At 36.7% G+C, this 25,110-nt stretch overlaps 1 protein-coding gene across 1 annotated transcript in view; it reads left to right on the top strand.

Moving 5' to 3' along the window:
* Tlk (Tousled-like kinase) overlaps window positions 1-25,110 on the top strand; it is a 141,087-nt gene that overhangs the window by 111,455 nt on the left and 4,522 nt on the right. Inside the window, exons 5-8 of the mRNA XM_011507482.1 lie at window positions 19,153-19,243; window positions 20,044-20,306; window positions 22,132-22,527; window positions 24,179-24,271. Of these exons, the coding sequence (XP_011505784.1) occupies window positions 19,153-19,243; window positions 20,044-20,306; window positions 22,132-22,527; window positions 24,179-24,271 (843 nt within the window). The remainder of the gene's footprint in view (window positions 1-19,152; window positions 19,244-20,043; window positions 20,307-22,131; window positions 22,528-24,178; window positions 24,272-25,110) is intronic.

Raw genomic sequence — 25,110 nt, 5'->3', positions numbered from 1 at the left:
ACATGTTACATGACGTCCGCCTTCCGAGTCTCTCTTTCTCTCTCAGACTCTCCTTCTCCCGCTCGACGGCGACTGCCACTGCTTCCTCCTCGTCCTTCTCTCCTCACCGCCGCCGTCTCGTCAGTGTCGAGAAAACGCTTAAACAATTCGCTTCGTCACGGGTAAGTAGCTCGCGCAGTTCTCTGCTCTCTCTCTCGGTAATATAATAGTCAACGCCATTTCCTCCGCAGTCCTATAAATTGTTGCGCTCGGCTCGACCCTTTAAACGCATGCATTTCGAGGGCTGCGTGGTGCGCGCGCGCGCGCGTGTGCACGCCTCAGGCCGACGGTGACGCCCGTGACCAGAAGCCGATCCGGACACATAACAAACACTATTGTTGCTCTGCGTGGCCCTGCCGTTCCCGACAAGGACGTCGTCTGGCTGTACGGCGGCCATTTAACAACGAGCGCGACCGCAGAGATTCTGCCGATATGTATGCGCCCGCGCCTTCCTTGCGCTCATTCTCCTAATGGCGTGTCCGCTCATCTTCATTTTTCCTCCACTTTCATCACACTCTAATCTTGTACTCTGTCACTCTCTCTCTCTCTCTCTCTCTCTCTCTCTCTCTTTCTCGTCAATTTCATCGTTCACTTGCGCATTCTCATCGACGGTCCAACGAGGCGACCGACGACTCTAGCTCCGAATGACAGCTACGCGAACTATTTCCAAAATTGGGATCGAGTGCCGGCGACACTCCTCAAGAACCGTAATCATCCTCGGTGGCACAAGTACAACCTTTAAGCTCTAAACGGGCATCTTTTGACCTCCAATTCTTCACTAATTCGTCGCTCTCGGATCTTCGACTTTCACCCGGTGTTCCTGTTTTTCACGCACCACTCTTCTTTCACCTCGGGTACGTAAGAGCTCAGCACTCGCAGAGGACATTGCCACTACAACTTCAATTCGACTACGAATAATCCCATCAATTTCAACGACAAAGTCCGTGTGACAGTCTCTCTCTCTCTCTCTCTCTCTCTCTCTCTTTGTATTTGCTATGTTTATCACTCGCTCGCTTACTCATTCGTTCTCTCTCTCTCTCTCTCTCTCTCTCTCAACCTCTCCCCTACACCTCTCGCTCATTGAATATTTCGCTAGTGCGTGAAACGATATCACGTTTGTCTCTCTCTCTCTCTCTCTATCTCTCTTTGGTTAGTGTATGCTTGTAGTTGTAGGTTTTCGCTCTAATCGTTAAGAAAAAGGATAAAGAGCGATGAGGAGCGTGTGCGAGATGACTTCGAGGCGAAAAAAGACTCGAGGAGAACCGCACCGTCGGAATGCGGAGCCTCGACTGAACTCGTGCACTCGACTTGGAACGGTTGAACCTGACCAGCCGCTACCCCACCAACAATACCTCCCCCCACTACGGTCGTTGTTGCCGCCGACGCCGTCGCCGTCGCCGTCGCACCAGCAGCTGTGATGATGCCACCGCTGGTGGCGGTGGTAGCAGTGGTGGTGATGGAAAGTTGCTCCTACTCCCCGATCGCGGCCACCCCCACGGTGACGATGATGGTAACGGCGGTGACGGCAGCGGTGGCGGTGGCGGCGATAACGACAGCGATAGCGACAGTGGGGCGGCATATCCTCGGAACGCCAAGAGTTTAACGCTCGCGGGCGAGGTCGCGACAAGTATCAGGCAGGCACCCGGACGACAAAGCCATTTTTGGATGGGAAAATTGACGGTGGCGCCACATCGTCACCCGTGCATAAAAGTGAAAGGAACGATGTCCGCGAGGGAGATTTTCTCTTTCCAAGGCGGGCGGACATTAATACGTATCGGTCACTCGCTTTCTCTCTCTCTCTCTCTCTCTCTCTCTCTCTCTCTCTCTCTCTCTCTCTGTCAGAGCCCTTACTTTAAAGTCCATGCATTTTATAGATATGCTGGTGCATTGAATACCTGTTATAGGAATTTTTTTGAAATAGAATTTTAATTGAGCCGGATACGTTGGGACGGATTGTCCCAATACAAAGTCTCAAAACTAATTCGAATACTGGAAATAGATACGTGAAAAGAAAACGGACGCAGTTGTACATTTTTTACGATGCAAGGCTTTTATTCGCTCTCTCTCTCTCTCTCTCTCTCTCTCTCTCTCATGCGCGCGCGCGCAAAGAGACAGACACGCACCATACACTCGCGTACACTCTCCCGCACACATCTCCAATTGTACGCATAAGTTTTCTCTTTGCCGACAAAAAATTGATTTTGTCCTAGATGTATTAAGAATGCCATTTTGTTTTTTTTTTTTTTCGCGCTTTTTTTTTTTTTTTTTTTTTAAATTCTTAGCGGCGAATTTGTAAATTTTGCCAACGAATATTTCTCTAAATGCATTTACTTTGCTTGTTTTTTCAATGCAAAAGTATGCCATTGTTTATCGAATATTCTCGCACCTACGAATGCTCTAAACCTGTATCATTTCAACCGCACTCGTCTTATCCATTAGATCATAATAATTTATATCTAGAGAATAAAGATTATGAAAATTTAATTCCTATTTTATACGCAATTGTAGCTTTTTACATGTTCATATTTATTCATTGTAAGAAAGGCACTTTAAGAGCATTAATAATCACTAATCACTGATATAGAGAGTATATTTAGATCGTTGTTTCCTGCAAGCGCTTAGATAGTTATTATCAGCTGGGCGATAAATTAAAATCAGCCATTATAAGATATTCGTGTATTGTAATTTGAATTCGATTCGTCGTCCAAATCTTGCGTTCGTTAAAGCAAAAATAAGCTCGAGCGATTAGTCCGACATTATAGAACAATCGCCTCCCATTAAAATGCCTTAACGCTAAACTCGACGAGCAGCGGCATTATTATATTATTAATTCGGGGCTGTGTGTTAGTAAATGATCGGGTTTAATTACATGTAGGGCGAGAGTCAACAGCAGTTGTAGTAGTGTAGGCCGCTATCGATCCAATCTACGCGCCGTTCCACGCATCGATTCCATTTTCCTTTTCATCAAACAATTCAATTATGTAGCCATGAATCGATATGCGGCTAGACGTATTTTTTCGTTATTTCTTTTCACGCGGAGCCTTCGTGCCTCGATCACATTCCAAAGATCAGATCGAGTCGTCGCGTCACGATCGCCGGACTTATTTCTCACTCAGTTTGTCCTTTACTTAGCAAATGAACCGGGCTATTAATAATGGCAACATTACTTAGATCTTTCTCCAAGGCTTATTCTTTTACAATCTTCGTTTTGTTTTACTGTTTTTTTTTTTGTTTTCTTTTTTTTTTTTTTTTTTTTTTTTTTTTTTTTTTTTTGTTCTCGCTACAAAAAAAAAAATACGTACGTTATCCAGTGTGCGCCACGTTGTCAATCTCGCTCGCTCGTGTTTTGCTTAAATGCATAACGGACGAACCGGCATGCATGTAGAAGGAAAGAGGAGAGATAGGCGGGTAGCTTTTCTCTTTTATTATTGTTGGTAACAACGACTAATTTTGAGCAAAAGAGGGAAATATCGGGAAAATAGGGAGGGAATGATGCGGATATATCGGCTAATCGAATAACGTAATCGCCTTTACAAGAGTCGCGATAATACGTCGTAGACGCGGACGAAAAAAAGAATAACTAATAATAATGGGAGAAAGAAGAGGACGGGGAGAGGGTAAAATAAAAATGGGTGGGGTAGGGGGGGGATGGAAGGAATATGGAAAATATGTGCCGTCCGCGTGACTCGCTTTCCAGTGGAGTCGTTCACAAGGAAATTGAATCGAGTCGAGTTTACGCGAGCCATTGACCATAATATATTTGTACGATGTAATTCATATTGTTGTATATCGCTGAAAGATTTTATAAAATTTTTATCCGTCGAGATTAACGATCCCCCCAGTGGCCAAAAGCGTAATACTTCCATTAAATTCTAGCGCCTAAATTTTTCATATGATTAAAAAATTTTTTTAATATTCTCGATTGCCTTTACCACACTGTATTACAATGTAATTTGTAGTTAAATTCACGAATGATGATAAACTCTTTGCCCGATAAGATCTTCTTGTTGTACGTCATCGCAATAAATCGTGCCCATTATTAAAATCATTTCAAAGAGTCTATATAAATAAATACTTTCTATATTAAAGAACGTTTTCTACGTTTTGTGTTGGTGTGTGCGCGCGCGTGTATATATATATATATATATATATATATATATATAATTATACTATCTGTTGAAATCAAGAATAACCGGAGAGAAGAAAATCGACAAGGAAAACATTGACGAATCGATAATGAATGCAAAAATATTTAATTTTTGTTTTCTTTCTTTAACTGTACACACTCGATTTAATAATACAATATCCTATTATTCATGACTATTTCTTTCCCCGTACTATTTAAATACATTCATAATCTGTCATATTATTGTAGAATTATACAAACATGTATCATCGCGTAACATTAGAAAAGCGTTCGAGATAAAAATACATGCTTGCTATCACTGCAATCTTGCACTACATTATATTTATTTATACACAATTAATCATGCTTAATAATCGTTTTAATATTATTCGGTTTAACGAATATAATATTGTAACTACTTATCGACTATAACTAGCTGTAATGAATGTCAAAAGAAAGTTAGGCTGCTTGAGAGTTATTCGCTTACTCGGTCGGAGCAAACGATGAACCTACAAAAAGCTAGAATACATGTCTGATGAGCGACTCATCCATGTAAACCTTGGATCGTCGACTTATGGAAATGACATGGCTGGTATATAATCTATTATTTATCTGTACTAAACGCTTCTCTCCTCATGAATTCGGATCGGAGCAGCGCTCGATGATTTCATTTGCGTCGAATGCTCGGGAAGTTCTTACATTTTCCGCTTACATTGATACTCCTCGTCGTCGTCGTCGCGTTTCTCTCTTCGCCGGAACTCTTATCTTTTTTATAATTCTTATAATTCCAACTCGCTGGACAGTCCCAACGATCCACGGATCTATCCAGCGATCCATTAATTCGAAGGACTGATCCTCCGCATTGGGCGTGTTAATACATTTGATAATAAAGTATTTTCCTATTGTAGACAAAATCCAGGACGAGATCGCATCTGCCGGCTTGTCTCTTTTTATATGTCATATAGCTCGTGAACGCGTACGCGGGGCACGAAGCCGAGGGAGATGGCACATCCGCTCATTCTCGCCCCTGGGTACTTCGATCCTTCCTCTTTCTCTCCCTCTTCTCGTCCTCTCGCTCTTTCGCCCCTATTTAGGGGTTGTGCTGTTGCACCCTTTGCACGACTCCAAAGCATAGTGTGGCAGTGCACGGCTGCCAGCCACACTTCGCCACATTGATTTTACCGGCTCGCTTTCGATACGCACACGCGCACACAACCAGATAGAGAGGTACAGAGTGTAAGAGAGAGAGAGAGAGAGAGAGAGAGAGAGAGACAGACAGACAGACGGACGGACAGACATACAGACATACAGACAGGCAAGGCACACACGTGCACAAATGCACGAATACAGAGGCACAGCCGCGGGCGAGGACTGTGCACTGAAGGAATGTCTCGCGTGCCTCTTTTGCTCTCCCTCCCGTTTTTCCCATCGAGAGCGCTCTTTATCTCTTTTTAATGCTCTGTCCTCTATCTCACTTTCTCGCACTATTTTAGGTATTGAATAAAATCTCGTTCCCCCTCGTTCAACTGTATGACGCTCAGTCTGAGTGTCTCGCTGTCTCTCTCTCTCTCTCTCTCTCTGTCTCTCTCTGTCTCTGTCTCACTCACTCACTTACTCACTCTCACTCGCACGCGCCCTTTTCTCTTTGCTTTTCAGATACCTCTTTTAGTATTTATAAAGTTCGTTCGTCAATATTCTTCCCTGATAATTATCTTTTCATCCCTGGCTTACCACCGCTGGTCATCGCCTCTTGAACCCGTGGTTTTTCTTACCTAGATTCACTCGTCCTACGGATTCACGTGTATCGTCCACCTCTGCATCTTCTCTGTTAGTTCGCCGAAAAACTGACGAACGAAGCATATTCCTCTAAGAAAGTAGGCGCTCACGCTTACCTCTCGCCTCTTTCTCCCCCCTTCCGTCGTAGCTCTTTGTGACTGTGTGCATGAAAAAGAAAGAGAGAGAGAGAGAGAGAGAGAGAGAGGGTAAGAGGGAGGGTGAGGGTGAGGGGGGATAGAGAGAGAAACATTGTCACACACGCTTGTGGCAACGGCAACGGCAGCAGCAGCAGCGCTAATCGTGCGCCCGGAGACACGCCGAGAGCCGCCGACGTTGCGCGGCTGCTCTTCTCTCTTCCGTCGCTCGTTTCTCTCTGTTCCCCCTCCTCCCCGCCAGTTGCTTTCTCTCTCTCGCTCGCAAACTTCCTCGCGAGCGACGGCGTCGGCGGCCTGGGTAGTTTCAGTTCCCTTTGGAATTTCGATCGGGCGCGACCTCCTGCCGTCGTTCGCCTCACTCGCTCACTCTCTATCCGACCCCTGTGCGCGCGCGCGCGCGCGCGGTGTCTTACGCAAACATGGTCGCGGCGCACTGCGAGCGATAAAGAGGAGGAGGAGGAAGAGAAGGAGTAGAAGGAGGAGGAGGAGGAGGAGGCGGCGGCGAGCGAGCGAGCGTTCCACTCGACGGCGGCCCCCCGGTTATCGGCTCGCACGTACGTACAAACAAGCCTCTGCTCTACCCCGAGCTTCTGGTCCCTAGGCATCCCTGCCCGTGCGCTTGTGCGTGTGTCTGTGCGAGTGCCTGTACTGCTATGGGAGGCTGACGGCGAGGAGTCGGCCGACGATGGACATCATACCGTACCGGGCGTCCTTACACTTTGCCGGCTCTTACGGAACACGTCGCTTAGGTTGGTTGTCGGGAACCTATCGATCGCAAGGAGAAGCCAATCCTTTGCTAGTCGACTAATTGACGCTCCTCTCTCTCTCTTGCTTTGTATACCCCTACCGTCCTTCCACCTACCTATCTACGTACCTACCTACCTACCTACCTACCTACCTACCTACCTACCTACCTACCTAGCTAGCTCGCTACCTAGCATCCTTGCTACCTACCTACCCACAACTCTCGCTCTTCCCTCTATCTCTCTCTCTCTCTCTCTCTCTCTCTCTCTCTCTCTCTCTCTCTTCCAGTCTATCTTTCACTCTTATTTCTGCGCACTCTGTACTTTTCACCTATGCCGTGCGCAAGTACAGATATGATTTTGCGTTGTTTCCAAAAGCAATGGACGTCCGGGTATTCCCCCCGGGTGCAAGCTTACGACCTAGTACGATGCTGATCGATGCGCATCTTAAATGTTCGACGAGATTCCTGTATATTTGCGAGTGCAATTGCTGCTCCGACTGTCCAGGAGAGCGATATTCTCTAGTACACATCCGCGCCAACCTTGACCCTGTATATCTGCCTTCGCTGTTCAATAGCTCCAGGTCTACTGGCCTTCGCTGGCATTTCGTAGACTCAACGAAGAAGTTGCTTCGATTTGGCTGCTGTCTCCTCTTACCCAGAGCATCTTGCGTACTCTTTATTTCTTAACTATTAAACTTGTTATCAATGGTCGAATAATGCCGGCGAGTGCAATGAAGCATAAAATATCCTTTTGAGCAAAACTCATTATCTCTATGTCTTTAATGCTCAGGGCTCATTTTCTTCAAGCTGCAGCAAGGTTTTATGCAGGGAACGGGTTAATAACGAGCAGTAGTAGCTCTCTTGGCACTCGTTGGAATTATTATACTAACCTTCTTAACAATTCATGCCCTTCTCCATCACGCGCTCCTTACTCTTTTACAACAATTTTAAAAGACTATTGAAACTTGATAGAATCGTTGGAAAAATTTTTAATTCGCCAGAGCCACAAGCCATTGCGATAATACTATAATAGTTAATACCTTGAAACTTCGAGCCACAGCCAATGAGAGATGCGTGCAATTGAGTCTTCCATTTTTAACTCAAATTTAAACGCAACGTTCATCAAGGTCAACGTATTGTCTCAGCGTCGATCGTGTCGCAAGCGCCAGCTAAAGCAAAGACGAATGCACAAAGCATAGTGGGACAATGCGAGCCGAAGCATTAAGGAAAGTTAATTATGAGCATTAGAAAGGAATTGTTAGAAGCAGGAGAGACGCTCATCGGCATGTGGGCATCATTCGTTAATCCACGGCACAGGCTCCATTGAACCTCGACAGCGGTGACAACGCGAGTCGGCGGCGACCGCGAGTTATCGGTGTCGCGTACACGCCCGAGTATCCGCCATTCTCACTGGGACAACATTCTCGAGACAAGTCACCGAGATATCCTTAAACAACGAAGTAGGAGATCGTATCCCTCGGCCGGCAGGTGCGAGTACGGCCCAGTTACGGAAGTACGCGTCGATAAGGCAGCTGCCTGTTGGCCTTAATCTCACCGGCGACGGGGTTGCTATCGGGGTGGGGACGAGGATGGGGGCGTGCGCATGTGTCGTTGCACCCGCTTTTTGTTGAGAGCAGCTCGTTTCGTCGCTGAATAATTGATACATCGGTCGAGCACTAACACTCACGCCGAGTCGCGATCGGCGCTCCAAATTTGAGGAAATTTAAAGAGCCCAGCAGCGCCGGCATTTTTCCCTCTGCGTTAGTATTGTTTTGATTTGATGGCTTCACAAGGGAGGTGCGTTATCCCAATGTAAGCTAAATTTACTCTTTCGCGTTAAGTGATGATGGTTAGTCACTTGATTTACAATGACACTGACGTACGAAAGATTTGCACTTTTGCTGAAACGATCTATTCCAGTCATTTACAGTCCTAGGGTATTTAAGTGCGAACTAATTATTGTTTCACGCAGGCATTAGTTGACAACGAATTTCGAATATTTTCTTAATTTATATTCTAAGCTACTGCTCGAGACAGCATTATTATCACGAAAATATTTGTACTATTTATAGATCGTTGTGTTACGAGTCACGATTTAAAAATTAACGCAAATTTTATTTATTTTATCAGTCAGCTCATCTCTAACAATCTTTCAATATTCGCGTTCAAAATGAAAAAATATTCGAAAGACGAGCGGTAGTTTTTTTTATTATTGTGCATGAGATGGGATGTTACTTTGGTAATTTATATAAAATGAAGTGAAAGTAGGAACACGCGTGCTACATCCACGCTGCAATAACATTTAAAAATTTAATTTAATATTTTTTTTTTCTTTTTCTTTTCTTTGTAAAACCAACTCTGTGACGATTAAAAATGTAAAACAATTTATCAAACATCCACGATATTTATAAAACTGAAAAACCGAGTTTCTAAATTATATATTGTTAATTTATCAATTTTTTTTTTGGAAGTGGCTTCAATGTTACTCAGAAGATAAAAAAAAAAAAAAGAATTAAAAGTAGACCAATGATATATCATATCACATATTTATAATATATAACATTATCCTATCTTAAATAAATTTACTGTGTTGACAATAAAAGCTTAAGCTTTATTTAATAGCTTGACATTTAAAAATAATGTGAAGTTGATATAACAGTTTTTCATTAGTCGTATTGCTGTGATAATACGCGTATTGTCCGATTAAAGCCATCAATTTGTTAGTTCTGCTATAACTTTTAATTATTTAACATTGGTTTTGTAATGAATGCAATCATGTAGATTTCATACTAAATGAACTTTTTACTTTTCCGTTTGATACAATATGCGAATTAACGAAGTGACACTTATTTCAATTTTCTTCTCGTAAAAATAACGATGCACTGTTAAATTGCAATCCAATAATCCAATTTTGTTTATTAATTTAATTGTAAACGAATATAAAAGTTGATATGTATCATTTACTTGATATTTCTTTACGTCTTCCAAATGAAAAAATTGGAATTTATATATACTCATAGATGTATATGATATTAACGAATTTAACCTTACAGTGCCAATAAACAAGATTTAATTATTGACTTAAAGAAATACAAATACATGCTTAAAAAATAATTTGTCGCGATTATTTAATCTATTTAGAACATCAGAATACTTAATTTAACGTTTAGAGTCTATGTTTACAATAATGTTTGTACATAAGTGTTTACTTATCCAATGTTTTATACACTTTAAACTAAATCTTACTGAATAACATTTACACACGGTTTTCTTTTGAACATAATTAAATCTCGATAATTACCCTTTGTTTCGGTTGTTGAATACTTTTTTATTAAGTTGTTATACTTTGTTTACATATTCTTCTTGGTAATATTGAAAATTTTTATAATTAAGATCCATTTGTTATTGGCGTATTGGTGCATAATTTATCAATCAATCTTCTTATATTTAATAAATACTACTTTCCTTTTCGAGTTGTTTATTTACATTCATTAATTGTACGATTACTTTCTTTCTCGTCAATATTTCTACCTTATTTAATAAACTATAATTTCATTCTTACAACATACAACATGCAGCTACCGACTCAAAAACGATAAAATATGTCATTCTTATTCATTTCAAAATAAAATCAATTGTGATTAGTAAATATCGAAAACAGCACATACGAAGTTTAAGTTTATGTAGAAAAGAATAAAATTAAGAAACTACAAGCATGCATGTCGAAATATCGACGAGTAGTCGTTAAATTAATGATAACAAATAAGTAGAACAATGAACGCACAATGTTTGAGGTGAGCGTCTGCAACGATGACACATTAGTCATAATATTACAATTAAAATGTTCTTAAATAATCAAGTTAACATAAATTTAATTAATCAAATTTTCGAGGTATTTCGAAGCTAATTTTAAGCATTCAAATTTTTGTTTATTTCATAAAATGCTAGATTGATAAGAAATTAACCACATTCGTGGATAGTCGGTTTTGTAGAAATTTGACATCTTAACCAAGTAGCATAACAATATATTATTTGTCTATTTTCGCAAAATTTGTTTTATTTCGTTTAAAATATAGTGCCGGAAGATAAGGTAGCATATGTGTGTGTTTGCGCGTGTGTCTGTGTTTGTATTTGTGTGCGCGCGCTTTCACTCGTGTGCATAATAAATAAATTCTATTGTTTATTAAAATCTATAAAAGATGTAATTATCATAGAATTTTATTTTCAATAAAATATCATGTATTTACATTCTAATAAAATATATTTTAGTTCAATAAATCAATTTTTTAATTAACTATTAGAGATTACGCATAATTTTATCAGTGAAGATATTAAAAATATTGTGCCTCACGTATTAACGCAGGCTTATTTAAAAATTATAATAAATTAATTGTAACTATTAAATTATTATTCTGAAGACGTTTTAATAATTATTATAAGCATGACTATTCCGGTACTTTGTTAGAAATCTCAATTTATATTATTTATGTATATTAAATACAGGATTTTACTAGTTATTATAAATGGAATTTTAGAACAGTAGAAACATTTAAAGGGTCGTAAAGTAATTGAGATATTTTTTTTATCATTGACTTTAATTGTAATTATTAAAAAATTAGAAAAAATCAAATTTACAATACATAACGCTAACTCTGTATATATGCGTTCGGAATTCTATACGTATGTAATTAGTACAAATGCTAATAGGTTGATAAGTTCATCTGTATCTATTGCAAACTTATATCTATACTTATCGTCCTATTATTATTTAAAGTAGACTATTCATTTAAAAGCAATAGGTACGTGATTGTCTAATCATTCAGATTAAATAATACTTTACTACATAATTAATTGCGAACAAATTTATGAATTTTTCAACGAATTAATAAGACAATATTTGATTTACCATGCATAGGCAGGTGTTAAATAATTTTAATTATATTTTAGGTGATATAAGCAATCGATCAATTACAACTAACATACAATTAATTAACGTTTTATAACATTTATTTAATTACAATTTTCTATTTTTGACATATTTTTAGAAAGAATCTTGACTTCATACAACAAGTATATTTGACTAAAGCAAATTCAATATAATAATATAATTCGGAGGATAATATTAATAATGCTGAAACGAGAAAGAAGAAGAGCTTAAAACACATCTGATCGAATGGATTTTCAAAATATTAAAATCCGTACATTTCTAATAACCCGGATGACGACGATTTTAAATAGAAAAAGTAAAGCCGGTATACATTATATTAGCCCGATGAATAATGGCGACGAGTCGACCTAGAATTTGAGACTTGCGATGCATACGGAAATGTTCGTCGACTTCGCATTAGTTGATAAAGGGCAATGTCGCGAGATATTATTTCTCGATATCAACGTGCCTCGACGCGTTTCCAATGAAAGTCATCGTTGCCGATTAGATGTCGGACATTACAATGTGCTCGCGTAAAGATTATAGTGTGCTTCAATATAATCAGCTTGTGTATTTGTAATATGTTGGTAGTGAGTCGAAACAAAGCCAAAATAAATTGATGAATAATGGAAAGTTTCTTTCTCAAATATGATAATCCGAATTTTTGCATGAGAGACTCGTCGGTATTCCGTAGAGATTAAGAATTGGGAATAACGATTGAATAAAATAATCCAACTTTGCATAGTTTGAAATTTAAGTGCCCAGTTTATATAGGAAAAATTTATTCCCCCCCCCCCCCCCGCCACTAATTAGTTTTTATCGGAATTTTGAATGCTTTCAATGTGATTAATTATGACTGCTTAGACACTTATTTTATTAATAACACTAAATTACGTATGGCATTCGTTTCATTAAAGAACTTTAAACATTTTCTTGTATAATAAAGTAGTCATTGCATTTACTTTATTTTAATAAGAAATTTCTCAAGTATCGTAGCATTTAGTTTCATAAAACTTTGAATTTTGCGTTTAAACAAATTGCAGCGATATCGCAATAATCGCAATAGAAATTTTTCATAAGAATTTTTTCACGACTTCATAAATTATTATTAGTTTAAATTGTTGCATTTATGTTGAACGATGGAACCTAGTTATTTATATTTCTAGAAATGTAACTATTAAAGTATAAGTGAACCGCCTAGAATACTATTCTAATTAGAATATTTATAAGTAGAATGAATTTACAATATTTTACTAATTATTTGATAATTAATTTTAATAAATTGTGGCATTTGAAAAAAATTATCACTATAATTTATAGAATTAATAATTTAATACAGTTATAATTGCAATACTGTTTTCATCGATTTTAAATTATCGAGTTCAATTTAATTTTAGTTTAATTGCATTTAAATTCTTGTGCTTTATAAAATATAAAATATAAGTTATTCAAAAAAGTCAATTTCAAATCTTTTCTATTAGAATATTGCGATTTTATATTATGACTTCGTTGTATGTATATAAATAACCGAAATATTTTTACAGTTCGATTATCTGTGAAAATCAATGAAAATTCGGAGCTCGTGACAGCGAAATCGATTAGTTAGATTCGATTGTTGCACTGCTGAATATATAATTAGCATTACATTTTAAACTTGTATTTAACGATAAGACAAGTAACATTAATATGAATAGGAGAAATTTGGAGTGATAGAGAGAGAGAGAGAGAGAGAGAGAGAGAGAGAGAGAGAGAGAGAAACTGACGGTCTTTAATTTTAAACATAATAAATATATTTATAATTTTTAATAAAAAACATTAATTACAATATTATATTTTTATTCCAACAATTGGTTGACTGCAGTTTTCTCGCTTTCCTTATGTTTTTTTAAATAATTATCCAATAACTAAGTTTGTAAATATCGTGGGTAATTGAATATATATTTTTTAACTTTACTTCTTGCTTTGCTTTTATCTATTTGTTCAAATTGTATCTCTTAACAAATTATTCCGATAAATATTTGCCGTTACATAACTTATTTGTTGATAAAATTTAACATTAATCAAATATTAGTATAAATTTCACCATGGTTTTATCGTATATTCATACACTCCGATAATAAATACCTAATCATTTCTATTAACATTGTTTATAATAATGTAAAAAGCATTGTTTCTTCTATCTTAAAATCTAGCAAGTAAAGTATGGGCTAAAAAAAAACCATTCAAGGTTAAAAAATGCAGAAAGCGAATGAGAATATTATGATATTGGTCGTGTAATACATTAATATTCGTCAAATCGAGCAGCAATATTTTCTTATAATTACTTCCCTCATTACATATAAGTATCCAAAGTATGCACTCAAGTACTCCGCAGTCACTTATAACTACTTCAAAAAATCTACTTAAACACAATCTATATTTCCAAGCACTGACAAGCTATGCTCACATCAGTACTTACACATATGCACTTATACAAATAGACTCTGCCTCATGTATCTACTTAATCCTTGTAAATTTAACAAAAATCACATTTAATCTTCCTTACCCAATTTCATTGGGAACTAACACAATTGCGACAATAGGCCGTCTGTCATAATAAAACCCGCACGGGTCACACTCTATCACTGGCAACTGTACTTTAATATATTTCAAATCTGTAGGAGCGAAAAATGTCAAATTCATTGCTATAGGTAGGACATTACCACCGAAAGATTTTTCTTGGCAAAATCGATAAAGTTAACTGTATATATTGAATAGAGTGTCGGTAGTCTTCTAGTGACGTTAATACTAATCCATTAGAATTTACAAATTTTTAAGCTCAAGATAAATGAGGGGTATGAGGCCAGAGTTTCAATTTACTGAAATATTTTAAGGATTTAAAATGCAGTTAAAATGTAAAAAACTATGAAATACCATTTGGCATTAATTTAATTTAATTATCATTACTTATACACTCGGATTTTTTTTTTTTTTTTTTTTCATGAATATGAATAGGAAAGCGAAACTTTTAATATGAATTATTTCCTAGTATAATTCAGTATGACAATTAATTAGTATAATTTACAAAATTCTAAAAATAATGTAAATAATCAAAACTAGGATCTTATGATTCTATAAAACTTTCGTTCTTTTATATTCTTATTTTTCAAAAATAATGTACAATAAAGTTGTTGGGGGTATAATACCTCGCTATATAAACTACTGAAATGACTTGCTATGTTTGTCTAACTTTGCCCTTGCGACTGGATGTTGACAATTGGAGAAAGTGAGTGGAATAAAAAGAAAAAAAGAAAAAGAAAAAGAAAAACAATGGTACAAAGGGGATTGTATAATTCCCTGAGTTTTTATATCTATTTTTTAATTCCAATTTTTTATTTTAAAATACAACAACATTCTCTATTCGTCTTTACATTATGCATAATCTTTATATTTTATAATCTTGTCCATTTAGCCATGTAAAACTTCAACTTGAGTCGATAAAATTGATTTTATTAAAGTAAAGCTTGAAAACTGACGCTCATATAAAATAAAGAAAATAATCAAAGAAGCATATCTACCGAGAATATTTCAAAATTATCTTGTTTAATTGTTTTAATATTGCATTAAAGTATATAAATGAACTGCGCACAAAGTTGATGGGACACTTTGAAGTCAGTCGAGGACACGCACGCGTGCGTGTATGCGTAATGTAATTGTTAAATCAAATTAATTTGGTGTCGTAATGGATTTGAAATGGAATCGAATTGTTTTCTTTTGCATCGTGATACATTCGAGCGAAGCTAGTGATAATTAACTACCCATTAAAATTGAAAAAATGAACATTGAAGGGGCAATCGCGGCTGCCTAAATGTAGAACAATATGCCTCTACTGTTGTTGCTTTTTTTCTTCATAGCGACGCAATGTAGGTCGTGGGGAACGATTGCGAGTGATAACTTTCGTCTCCCTAGATCCGTTCTTCGCTATGTTTTATTCTCTTAGCGCGATTTCTCGCGACCACGAAGCTTTTGTGCAAAGGTCGGCACCATCTTGGAGGTGTATTTTCCCCGGCAAATCGAGAGGTCTGGACGCCTTTTTTTTTGTTCCCCTATCTGGCCAAATATGGTTCGTTCCCCTCTGCCTCTCCGCTCTCACTCCCCCCCCCCTCTCTCTCTTTCCGTCTCTTATATACATTTCTTGTTTCGGAATTGTATATTCACGAGCACTTGTGCTCTTGTAAGATAAAACTACGCAAGGAACTATTACTAATATTAATCGTTCGTTAACCCATTGAGTACCGTTTCACAGTATTACCTCGACACTCGAATTCATCCCCTAGGCTACCAAGTTTTAATTTTGAAATGATGATTCGTAATTATTTATCTACCCTTCCTTTCAACGATAAAAATAAACGTTGAGATTACGGTAGTATTCTATAATGCAATAATCTCTTGATAATAAACTATTGATTTGTGTTTATTTAGTATACAATTTACATTAAGCAAATAATAAATTGATAATGGTTTTGGAGATAGGGTATCAAATAAACATCTGTATTTTCAATCAATTTTATTATATAACTTATGAGGTGATATTGATTTGTAAGATATAATAACTAATGAGCGTAAGAAATAACATTTACATCATTTTATGAAGTATTAAAACGAACACTAATAAATTATATAACTAACGTGTGTAGTTGAAAAAAATACGATCCTTTAATTAAAAATGGTTTTGTTTGGTACATAATTTGGACTCTCACTGCTCGTCATTATTCTTATTGCGCAGGGATTCCACTTTTCTTTTGTCGCACCCTCGCTTTACACGTCAACACAATATTATTGCATTACCAATCGCCACCCCTCTTTGTTTGCAATCGAATTTTATTTAGTATAAATTTTCTTATTTCTAAAAATTGTTCACGAACAGCAATATCAATTATCATCTACATTTTGCTTAAAAAAAGAAAAAGAAAAGAAAAATAATTAATTCGATTCAATTGCAAATATATATATTTGAAGCACAAATTTCATTATTCTACGTATTCTTATTCTACGTAAATAATATTCGTATATGATCGATATACATCATTCGAGTATTATAATATTTTTGCATATTTGTGTATTTGCATAAAATATGCGATATAAATTTTTATAACATTCATCCTCCTCTCTCCCCCCCCCCCCCCCCCCCCCCCGTTTTCATCTTAAAATAAATTCAGTTATTAAGTATTTTAACGCATACGTTTTTAGGATTATTGCTATCGGCAAAAAAGATAATTGAGCTCGCTAATTATTGAATTAATTTACAATTTATAGAAATAACCAATTATAATGATTATCAACGGAGTTAACCATATTATCAATGTCTATACTGCCGATTAAAGTTGTCAAAGTTATTATCAAAATCATTATTAAGCGATAAACAACGGAATTTAAGAGCAGCCGAACATGAAAGATACGACTCGAGGTAAAAAATAATAAATATACGAATGATCCTGTAGTATTAAAAAAAAAAAAAAAAAAAAAAAAAAAAAAAAAAAAAAAAAAAAAAAATGAAAAAAGAAAACAATTCGTATCGTCGAATAACTTTCGCCGGTGCCACGCCGCTATAACTCAACATTTACCGACCGTTAAGCACTTGCCAAACGCGCAAACATTCGTACATTTATTCCACCGACAAAATCGAAGCGCTTGGCTCTATGGCTCTTGGATAGTGCATCGCACTCTTCCGTTCTTTCTCTTGGAAGGCTATGTGACAGAATAAGAAAAGAGACGTCGTGACGAGCGGGCAGGAGGGAAGATGAGAGAGAAAGAGAGACATAACGAGACGGCAAACTGCTCGTTCGTGTCCATCATTGTACACCCTCCCCCCTCCCCCAACATTTAGTCTGTTAACCTCAATAACCTAACTTTTCGCGGCTCCCCTCTCCCCCGTTTAGTTTCACGGCGTGCGTGTATAATATATTGGTACGTGTAGCATACTCAGAGAAAACTCACGCTTCTTCTCTCTCTCTCTCTCTCTCTCTCTCTCTCTTTCTCGTTCCCCTTTCGCCCTTCTCTTCCGCGTGCGCGCAAGCGAAACGACCAACGACTACGACAAGCGACTTCACAGAGAGAGAGAGAGAGAGAGAGAGAGAGAGAGTACGAGAGAGCACCTAGGGTCCTCCATTTTGTCGTGATTCCTTTAGACTGGCCACATACCAGGCGCATACGCATATATACGTCCAAAAAAGTGCTCACCGGTTAATCTCCTATTTCGCCGTTCGCGTTGTTATTATTATATATCTGTCGTCGTGTATCTGCGCGCGGGAAGAAACGTTGGCAGATATATATATATATATATATATATATATATGTGTTCACGCAGGCGCCTACTCTACCCTATCGCACGAGATATCGCACGGTTTTCAAGAAAAGTTGAACGATAGGAGGAGCGCCGCGGACAATGATGCACAAAATTCACACGACCCGGAAGAAAAGGAAGAAGCCGCGTGCGTATGCTCGACACGTTATCCGAGTATCGCTGCTTGCCATTATCGTGTGAGCTCTCCATGAGGAGAGAAAGACAACGAGAGAGAGAGAGAGAGAGAGAGAGAGAGAGAGAGAAACAGACAGACAGGCAGAGAGACAGATAGACATAAAACTAACTCCGTTTGGTTGAACTTCTTTCTGTTGCGAGTGCGAGTACGAGTATGTGTTTATGCGTGCGTGCGTTACTGTGTACGGGCGCGTACGTATGTACTGGAAATATTTTTAAATTTACTTGTGATTTGGATTTTGAATTCCCGTCTTTTACGGTTAATTTTTCCTGATCTTTAATAAGGACTTTATAGTGTCGTCTTTTTCGTCCCGTTCGACACCCCTTTGAGTAAGTTAATCTATGTATGATATTTTGCTAATCCTCAAATTTGTATAAAGGCAACAACCAACTCTTGAAACATCAATTTTAATAATAGCTTACCGAACTTTTGAGTATATGACATACTTTATCCATTTAAGGCCCCTATTCCGTCAATGAATATTGAGAACGAGAGATTTATGGATGGCCTTTCTAACCTAAATTGATCTTCGTGTGTAATTAAACATATCAAATATATCATTATTAGATATATAACGTATAGTCAAAATTGAAATAATGGCTCGTTATACATTATAGATGTTATATTTCTGTTTATTTTGAATTGGGTATTATTAAATAGCTTCGTGTAATTGAAAATTATATAAATATTTTAATTCTTCATAATAATTTTATCACTGTTGCATAGACACTTCAATATTATGAAAATTCCAACATATCAATAATTCATCATGCGTGTATGTTCACTTTGAGGATTCAGTATTGAGATCTTTTCTTATCGATTATCCTTTTGTGAGCAAAATTTATTTATATTCTTTATTCTTCCAGATGTCTGCTGGGTCACAAATTCAGATGGCACCCCAATCGACGATAAACTCTGGTCAGTCGGTTCATAGTCAAGATTCGAACATGAGCACCGGTAAGTTAATTGTAATAAAAATGTCTTGTATCGATTCTATCGATCCATCTGGATTTACCGTACATACACTTAATTTAACGGAACTAGATGCCGTCGAAAAATGATATACATACATTCTTCGTTCGTCAATAGAACTTCTTGCTAATAAACATTTAGTCAAATCAAACCAGTAAAGGCAATTAAAATCAATAACATAAGTCAAGTTTCGTTAAAATACGTTTGAAACTCAATTATTTGTTTATAAATTACCAATTTACCTATTACGGTTTGCTTATCTTCATACATATTTATAAATTTAAATTAAAATTAACAATATTAATCATGTTTTTACAAATATATAGATTACCATGTAATAGACTTATAGACATAACAATTTATAACTACTTTTTACACAGTACTTATCGTACTTTATTCTTGAATACAAACTCATTATCGAATGAAAATAAATTAAAATTCGATAACTTATAATTTTACAGTGGTAATGTATAAAAATAATTTTTCTTCTCCACACTCGAGCTGTTAAAATTGTAGAATTACATGATATATGCATAATCATAAAAGATCTCTCAACTTAAATTATAACTTAATAGTGCATAAAATATGTTTCAAACACAAGATAAGCGATATTAGTAATAGCCAACTATTACTCTCAGCACATTGGCACATTGTGGATTATGTACATGTGTAAAATCCACGTGGAATCATGGAATAATATAAACTACATGGTCATACAAAATATTGCATAATGAAATTATGCTTTTTGTTTTTGTCAGTGACGACAATGCTGTATTTTTTGACAGGCTCGTCGCATAGCGACAAGGAGGTAGACCCAAATACTCCAGAAAAGGTGCCAAGAACCCCATCAGAAAGAAAAAGAAAACGTAAGGCTGATGACAGCGGCGGAGGGGGTCTGGTGGGCCCGGTTAGCAGTAAAGGAGCCAGATCTGTTGCTGCCCTAGATAGTAAGAAAATAAACGAGTATTTTCCAAAGCACCACATGGGCAGTAGTCCCATTAGGCACGGTGGTGCCAAGAGTCCATCCCCACAACAGGCATACCCTATGGTTAGTGAGCAAAAAGTATGGATCCTTTGTTATTATTACTTTATATAATTTTCATTATTTATATCACATTGGTTCCCTGTCTCTTATTTACCCAAGAATGATACAAAGAAAAAATTAAATGTCAATAGTAAATAAACATAATTAAACGTGTAAAACAATATACAAGCAGTAAATTATCATTCAAATTTTTCTCATCAAATTTGTCAATCGATGGTGTAAAATATTATTTTTATCTTGTCTTATTATATTTCATTCGAATACCCAATGTAAATACAGCAGCTTTATAAAGTGCGATGATTTAATTTTTCATATGTATGATTCTTTATCGACCAAAAAATAATTTAGTTTTTATTTTAACATTATTTGCACTTAACATTTGAATATCACTAAACTGGGTGTGTAATACGTGCTTTTAAAAATATATTATTTCTTATTTTAAAATAGCTAACTCGTGTAAGTTGATTAATAAGTGTACAATGTGAAAGAATTTACTTCCCACAAACCTAAATAATTTAATTTCAATTACTAACTTTAAAAGGAAAAACTTGAATATTTCTGACTCTATCTGATAAATTTATTATAAATTCAAATTAAGTCAAACAAAAGTAAAACAAAAAACAAACAAAAATGTATGTATAAATTTTCATTCATAAAAAATATTGTACGATCTTTAAATTTAAATATGTAATAAGCATAAAAGTATGTAAATAAATGTTGTCAATAACTCAAAATAAAGCATCTTCTGTGAAAAATTTCATATAATTTTGACATTTAAGTAGGCATATATTTATATTAAATTGCAATCATTCAAGAAGATGAAAGAAAGATGAGTATACTTTAATCTTTAATTAATTAATTTATTAATTAATTAATTTATTTATTTATTTATTTATTTATTTATTCATTCATTCCTAAGCTGTTTTTAAAAGTATTGACATATTTGCTAGAATACAAGTGTTATTTATATATCTTTATTACCAATTATTAATTGTAGAATATCAAATTATATATCAAATTATAATTTTAATGGTAAAAATGCAGAATTGAGATTTTTAACTGGACAAATAATAATGCCAACGCTTGTTAGCAAGAAAGTCATTTAATAGGATATTTTGAATATTTTCATATTTCATCGGTAACATATATTTAAAATAAATTTAATTTAAGCACTCGTCAAATGGCAGTAATAACAAACGAAACAAAATTAAATAATTAATCATAACTTCTTTTTTACCATTCAAAGATTCTACTCTAAATTTATAATTGAAAATTAAAAGTACCACCAGCAAAATGGTGTCAGATTAATTTGCTTTTAACTGCAGATATCGGACAAAACTGGGTCGACACTTACTCATTTTTTTGAGTGATTGCGAAAGAATTTTGATGCACTGTATTTGAGAGCGATACCAAAATAATAATAAAACCTATTTAAAGTAGTACAATTATCGCCCAATAGCTTTCACATTATACAAAACACTTTCATTCGATATTACATTCAAATTATTAGGCATTTTTATTATTTAAGCTCGCTACGAGCTAATCGCGAGTGTCAACGAGAGCCAAATTTTATCCGTAGTACGAGCACCCAGAGAGAGAGAGAGAGAGAGACAGCAACGCTCCGGCAAAATGCTTTTATCCTTAAAATTATCATTTATCTAAATTCAAATAATATGTGCGTTTAAAATAAAAGACATAAAACAGAATAAGAGGGAACGAGTGGTAACGAACAGTAATAGTAAGAGACACCTGTAAACGAAGAGGCCCCCGTCCAATTCGTCAGCCCCCTAACTAAATTGTACTTTCTCGTTTTTTGTGTGTCAAAAAGTATCCGCCCTCGCCGCAGCAGGTGACGACGGCGACGGTGGCGGCGTCGGCAGCTTCCGTGCCGGCCTCCACGGCTACCGGCACCGCGGAGTTCCCCTCGTTAATGCAGCCTCCGCGGCCGGTCGGGGCACAGCCCCCGCCCCCGGCTCCAGGGGCCACGGTTGCGGCGGCAGCGGCTGCCGCCGCCGCAGCCGCTGCTGCAGCCGCCTCCTCGACGGCGGCTGTCGTCGCGAGCGCCCCGAGCGTCGTCGCGGCGACGCCTGCGGCACCAGTTCCTGGGCCCACCGTCGCCACACTCCAAACGGCCGGCTCCATGCTCAGCAAGCAGGTGCAGGTAAGGCCCACCAACCTACCTAGGACAAGCCAGGTCAGGCAAGCGAAGACTAACACCCCAAATGTAAGCACCCTGATTGTGTTACACTCTTTTATCTATGTCCGCGGTTCTCGTCTGCTCTCATATCTATCTCTATCTCTATCTCTATCTCTCTCTATATATATATATATATATATTTCTCTCTCTCTCTCTCTATCTATCTATCTATCTATCTATCTTTCTTTCTTTCTTTCTTATATTTCATTTCTTTATTTATTATTATTTTGCTATTGCATTACATTATAGATGATTTAATTGGGAGAGCCTTGGGAGTATCCGATGGGCTTTGCGACTGCTCAATTCATTAAAAAAAAAAAAAAAAAAAAAAAAAACAAAATTATTCCGTTAACTTAAAATGAATTAACTACTGCTTTCATTAAGATGCGCAAGAGCGTTGGTGAAACTTTTTTTACAGAAACTTGTTTAAAATCGATATTTTTTATCGATAGCGCAACACGATACTTCCATTTATTTATGGATTTTCTACAATTATTGTTTTCGCATTCTTAATAATGTATAGTTGTTCGGTAAATCATATATTACTTTCTATGAATATACACACACACACACACACACACACACACACACACACACACACATATATATATATATGTATATTTTTAAATATGCGTTGGAAGATTGTTGCTTGAAATGAATAACGTGATTATAAACATAATATATATTAGTATAAATTTTAAATTAATACAAATAGTTTTCATTCATTATAAATAATAAGCACCCATCGAATATTGCCAGAAATCTTAAAAATATTCACATCAAGATACAATTGATTATTCTTTATTTGCAACTTTCATTTACTATTATTTATTCATATTTTTTGTAATTATATGACGAACAAAATCGAGCTACCTTGTATCGGCACTCATCGTTCTTATAGTCTCTCATTACGTCAATTCCTTATTTTAACCGTCGTTAATCACTTAATATTTTCATATTACATTAAGAAAAGAAGCTTTACGGCCAATCATTAATACCATTGTTTCTTTCCTACCAAGGAAAAGAGAAAAATTATTTGCTTTTTATTATTTTTGGTTTTACACGGTTATACGTATATATATGTCAACACATGATCAGCATTATCGATTAAAAGATTGTAGAAATGTTTGAACCCGCAAGAGGGAAAATGTAACAGGGGATAATTTAATAGCGAATCCTTGAAAGGCTTTTTTGCTTTGTATATAATTTTAACTGACGTTGCAAACTTCAATTGGAGCTTCCGAATGAGTCGACCAAATATTTACATACGTATCGGACTTCTCTCGGTGTGAGTCACTGATTATCCTGCACAATGGCAGTCACAGACATTTTTGGTGCTTTTCTTGCTGCCTGCTCGGCGTTCACGTGCTTCTAAACAAAATAAAAATGAAAACTAAACGAATTGGCTGAGTGACATTCTTGACGCGATACACGTTATCGAGCAAAAGTGTCATTCAGCGGTATCACTTTGCTCGACCAAAAAAAATATACAACGAAACGGTCGCGACTTGACGCGTCATGGAATTTTTGCGGTTTGCCGTGAGTGCCGCAAGGTATATCTTGCTACTCTCTATGTGTCACTTTTACATTGATGATATGTCGATAATTATTCTTTACGCTAAGCGGCGTTCGGCAATCGTTACTCCACGCACGTGTGTGCTTTTTCCTCTCATTTCAGACGGAGCTCACTTGCCAGAGGATACAGGAATTCGAAAATCAAGCGTCCTCCGATTTAGAGCTACGTAACAATAAAATTGACGAATTGAATAGGGTATGCATCAATCGTAACAGCACTCAATTATTCTATTATTGCGAAAGCTCGGGCACGAAGGAGAAAACATGGTGGCCAGAGTACTTTGGTATTTTCGCTATGACGCGCCCCGATCGAAATCGCAACAAGTTTCGCCACTGCGATGCGATAAAGGCGCAACGCCGTTAGACTCGCAATTTATTATAAAATACGCTCGAATCATTAATGCTCTATCGCTGATTTCATTTCCTCAGTTTATCGCTACTCTTTGACCCTTGTCTCTTTACGACGATACTCGTGTGGTGTGGTGTACGTTAACTTTGAATAATATTAATATACCGTTGCAGTACTTTTGCCGTTAACGCATCTGCAGTCGAAGGACTGCGCGCACACGAGTTTTCGATCAACCTAATAATTCGTTTAAAGCGACGGGTTTCGTTCTTTACATCGAGCCTATGATAATGATAATGATAATGAGGGTTATGATAATGATAATGATGGTTATGATGATGATGATTATGATTATGATGATGACGATGACGATGACGATGACGATGACGAGGAGGACGACGAATGACGAATGACGAATGACGAGGACGACGACGAGGATGACGACGATGACGATGATATACGTTCAAATACCGCAGATGTATTTGAACGAGCGCAAGAAACTCGAAATGTTGTGAATTATGCGAATTAATAAAGATGAATCGTTGCGTGCGAACAAACCATGCAAACACCTTGGATCGAAAGAAGAAAGCTTAAACTCGCGGTAACGGAGCTCAAAATGCTCGTTACTCGCAAATGTCGACTAGACTGCTTTCTCGATTATTATTATTATTATTATTATTATTATTATT

Source organism: Ceratosolen solmsi, unplaced genomic scaffold (assembly GCF_000503995.2).
Source record: "Ceratosolen solmsi marchali unplaced genomic scaffold, CerSol_1.0 scaffold10, whole genome shotgun sequence".
NCBI lineage: Eukaryota > Metazoa > Arthropoda > Insecta > Hymenoptera > Agaonidae > Ceratosolen > Ceratosolen solmsi.
The sequence above is the reverse complement of the archived record's forward strand: the minus strand, read 5'-3'. Positions and strand labels throughout refer to the sequence as shown.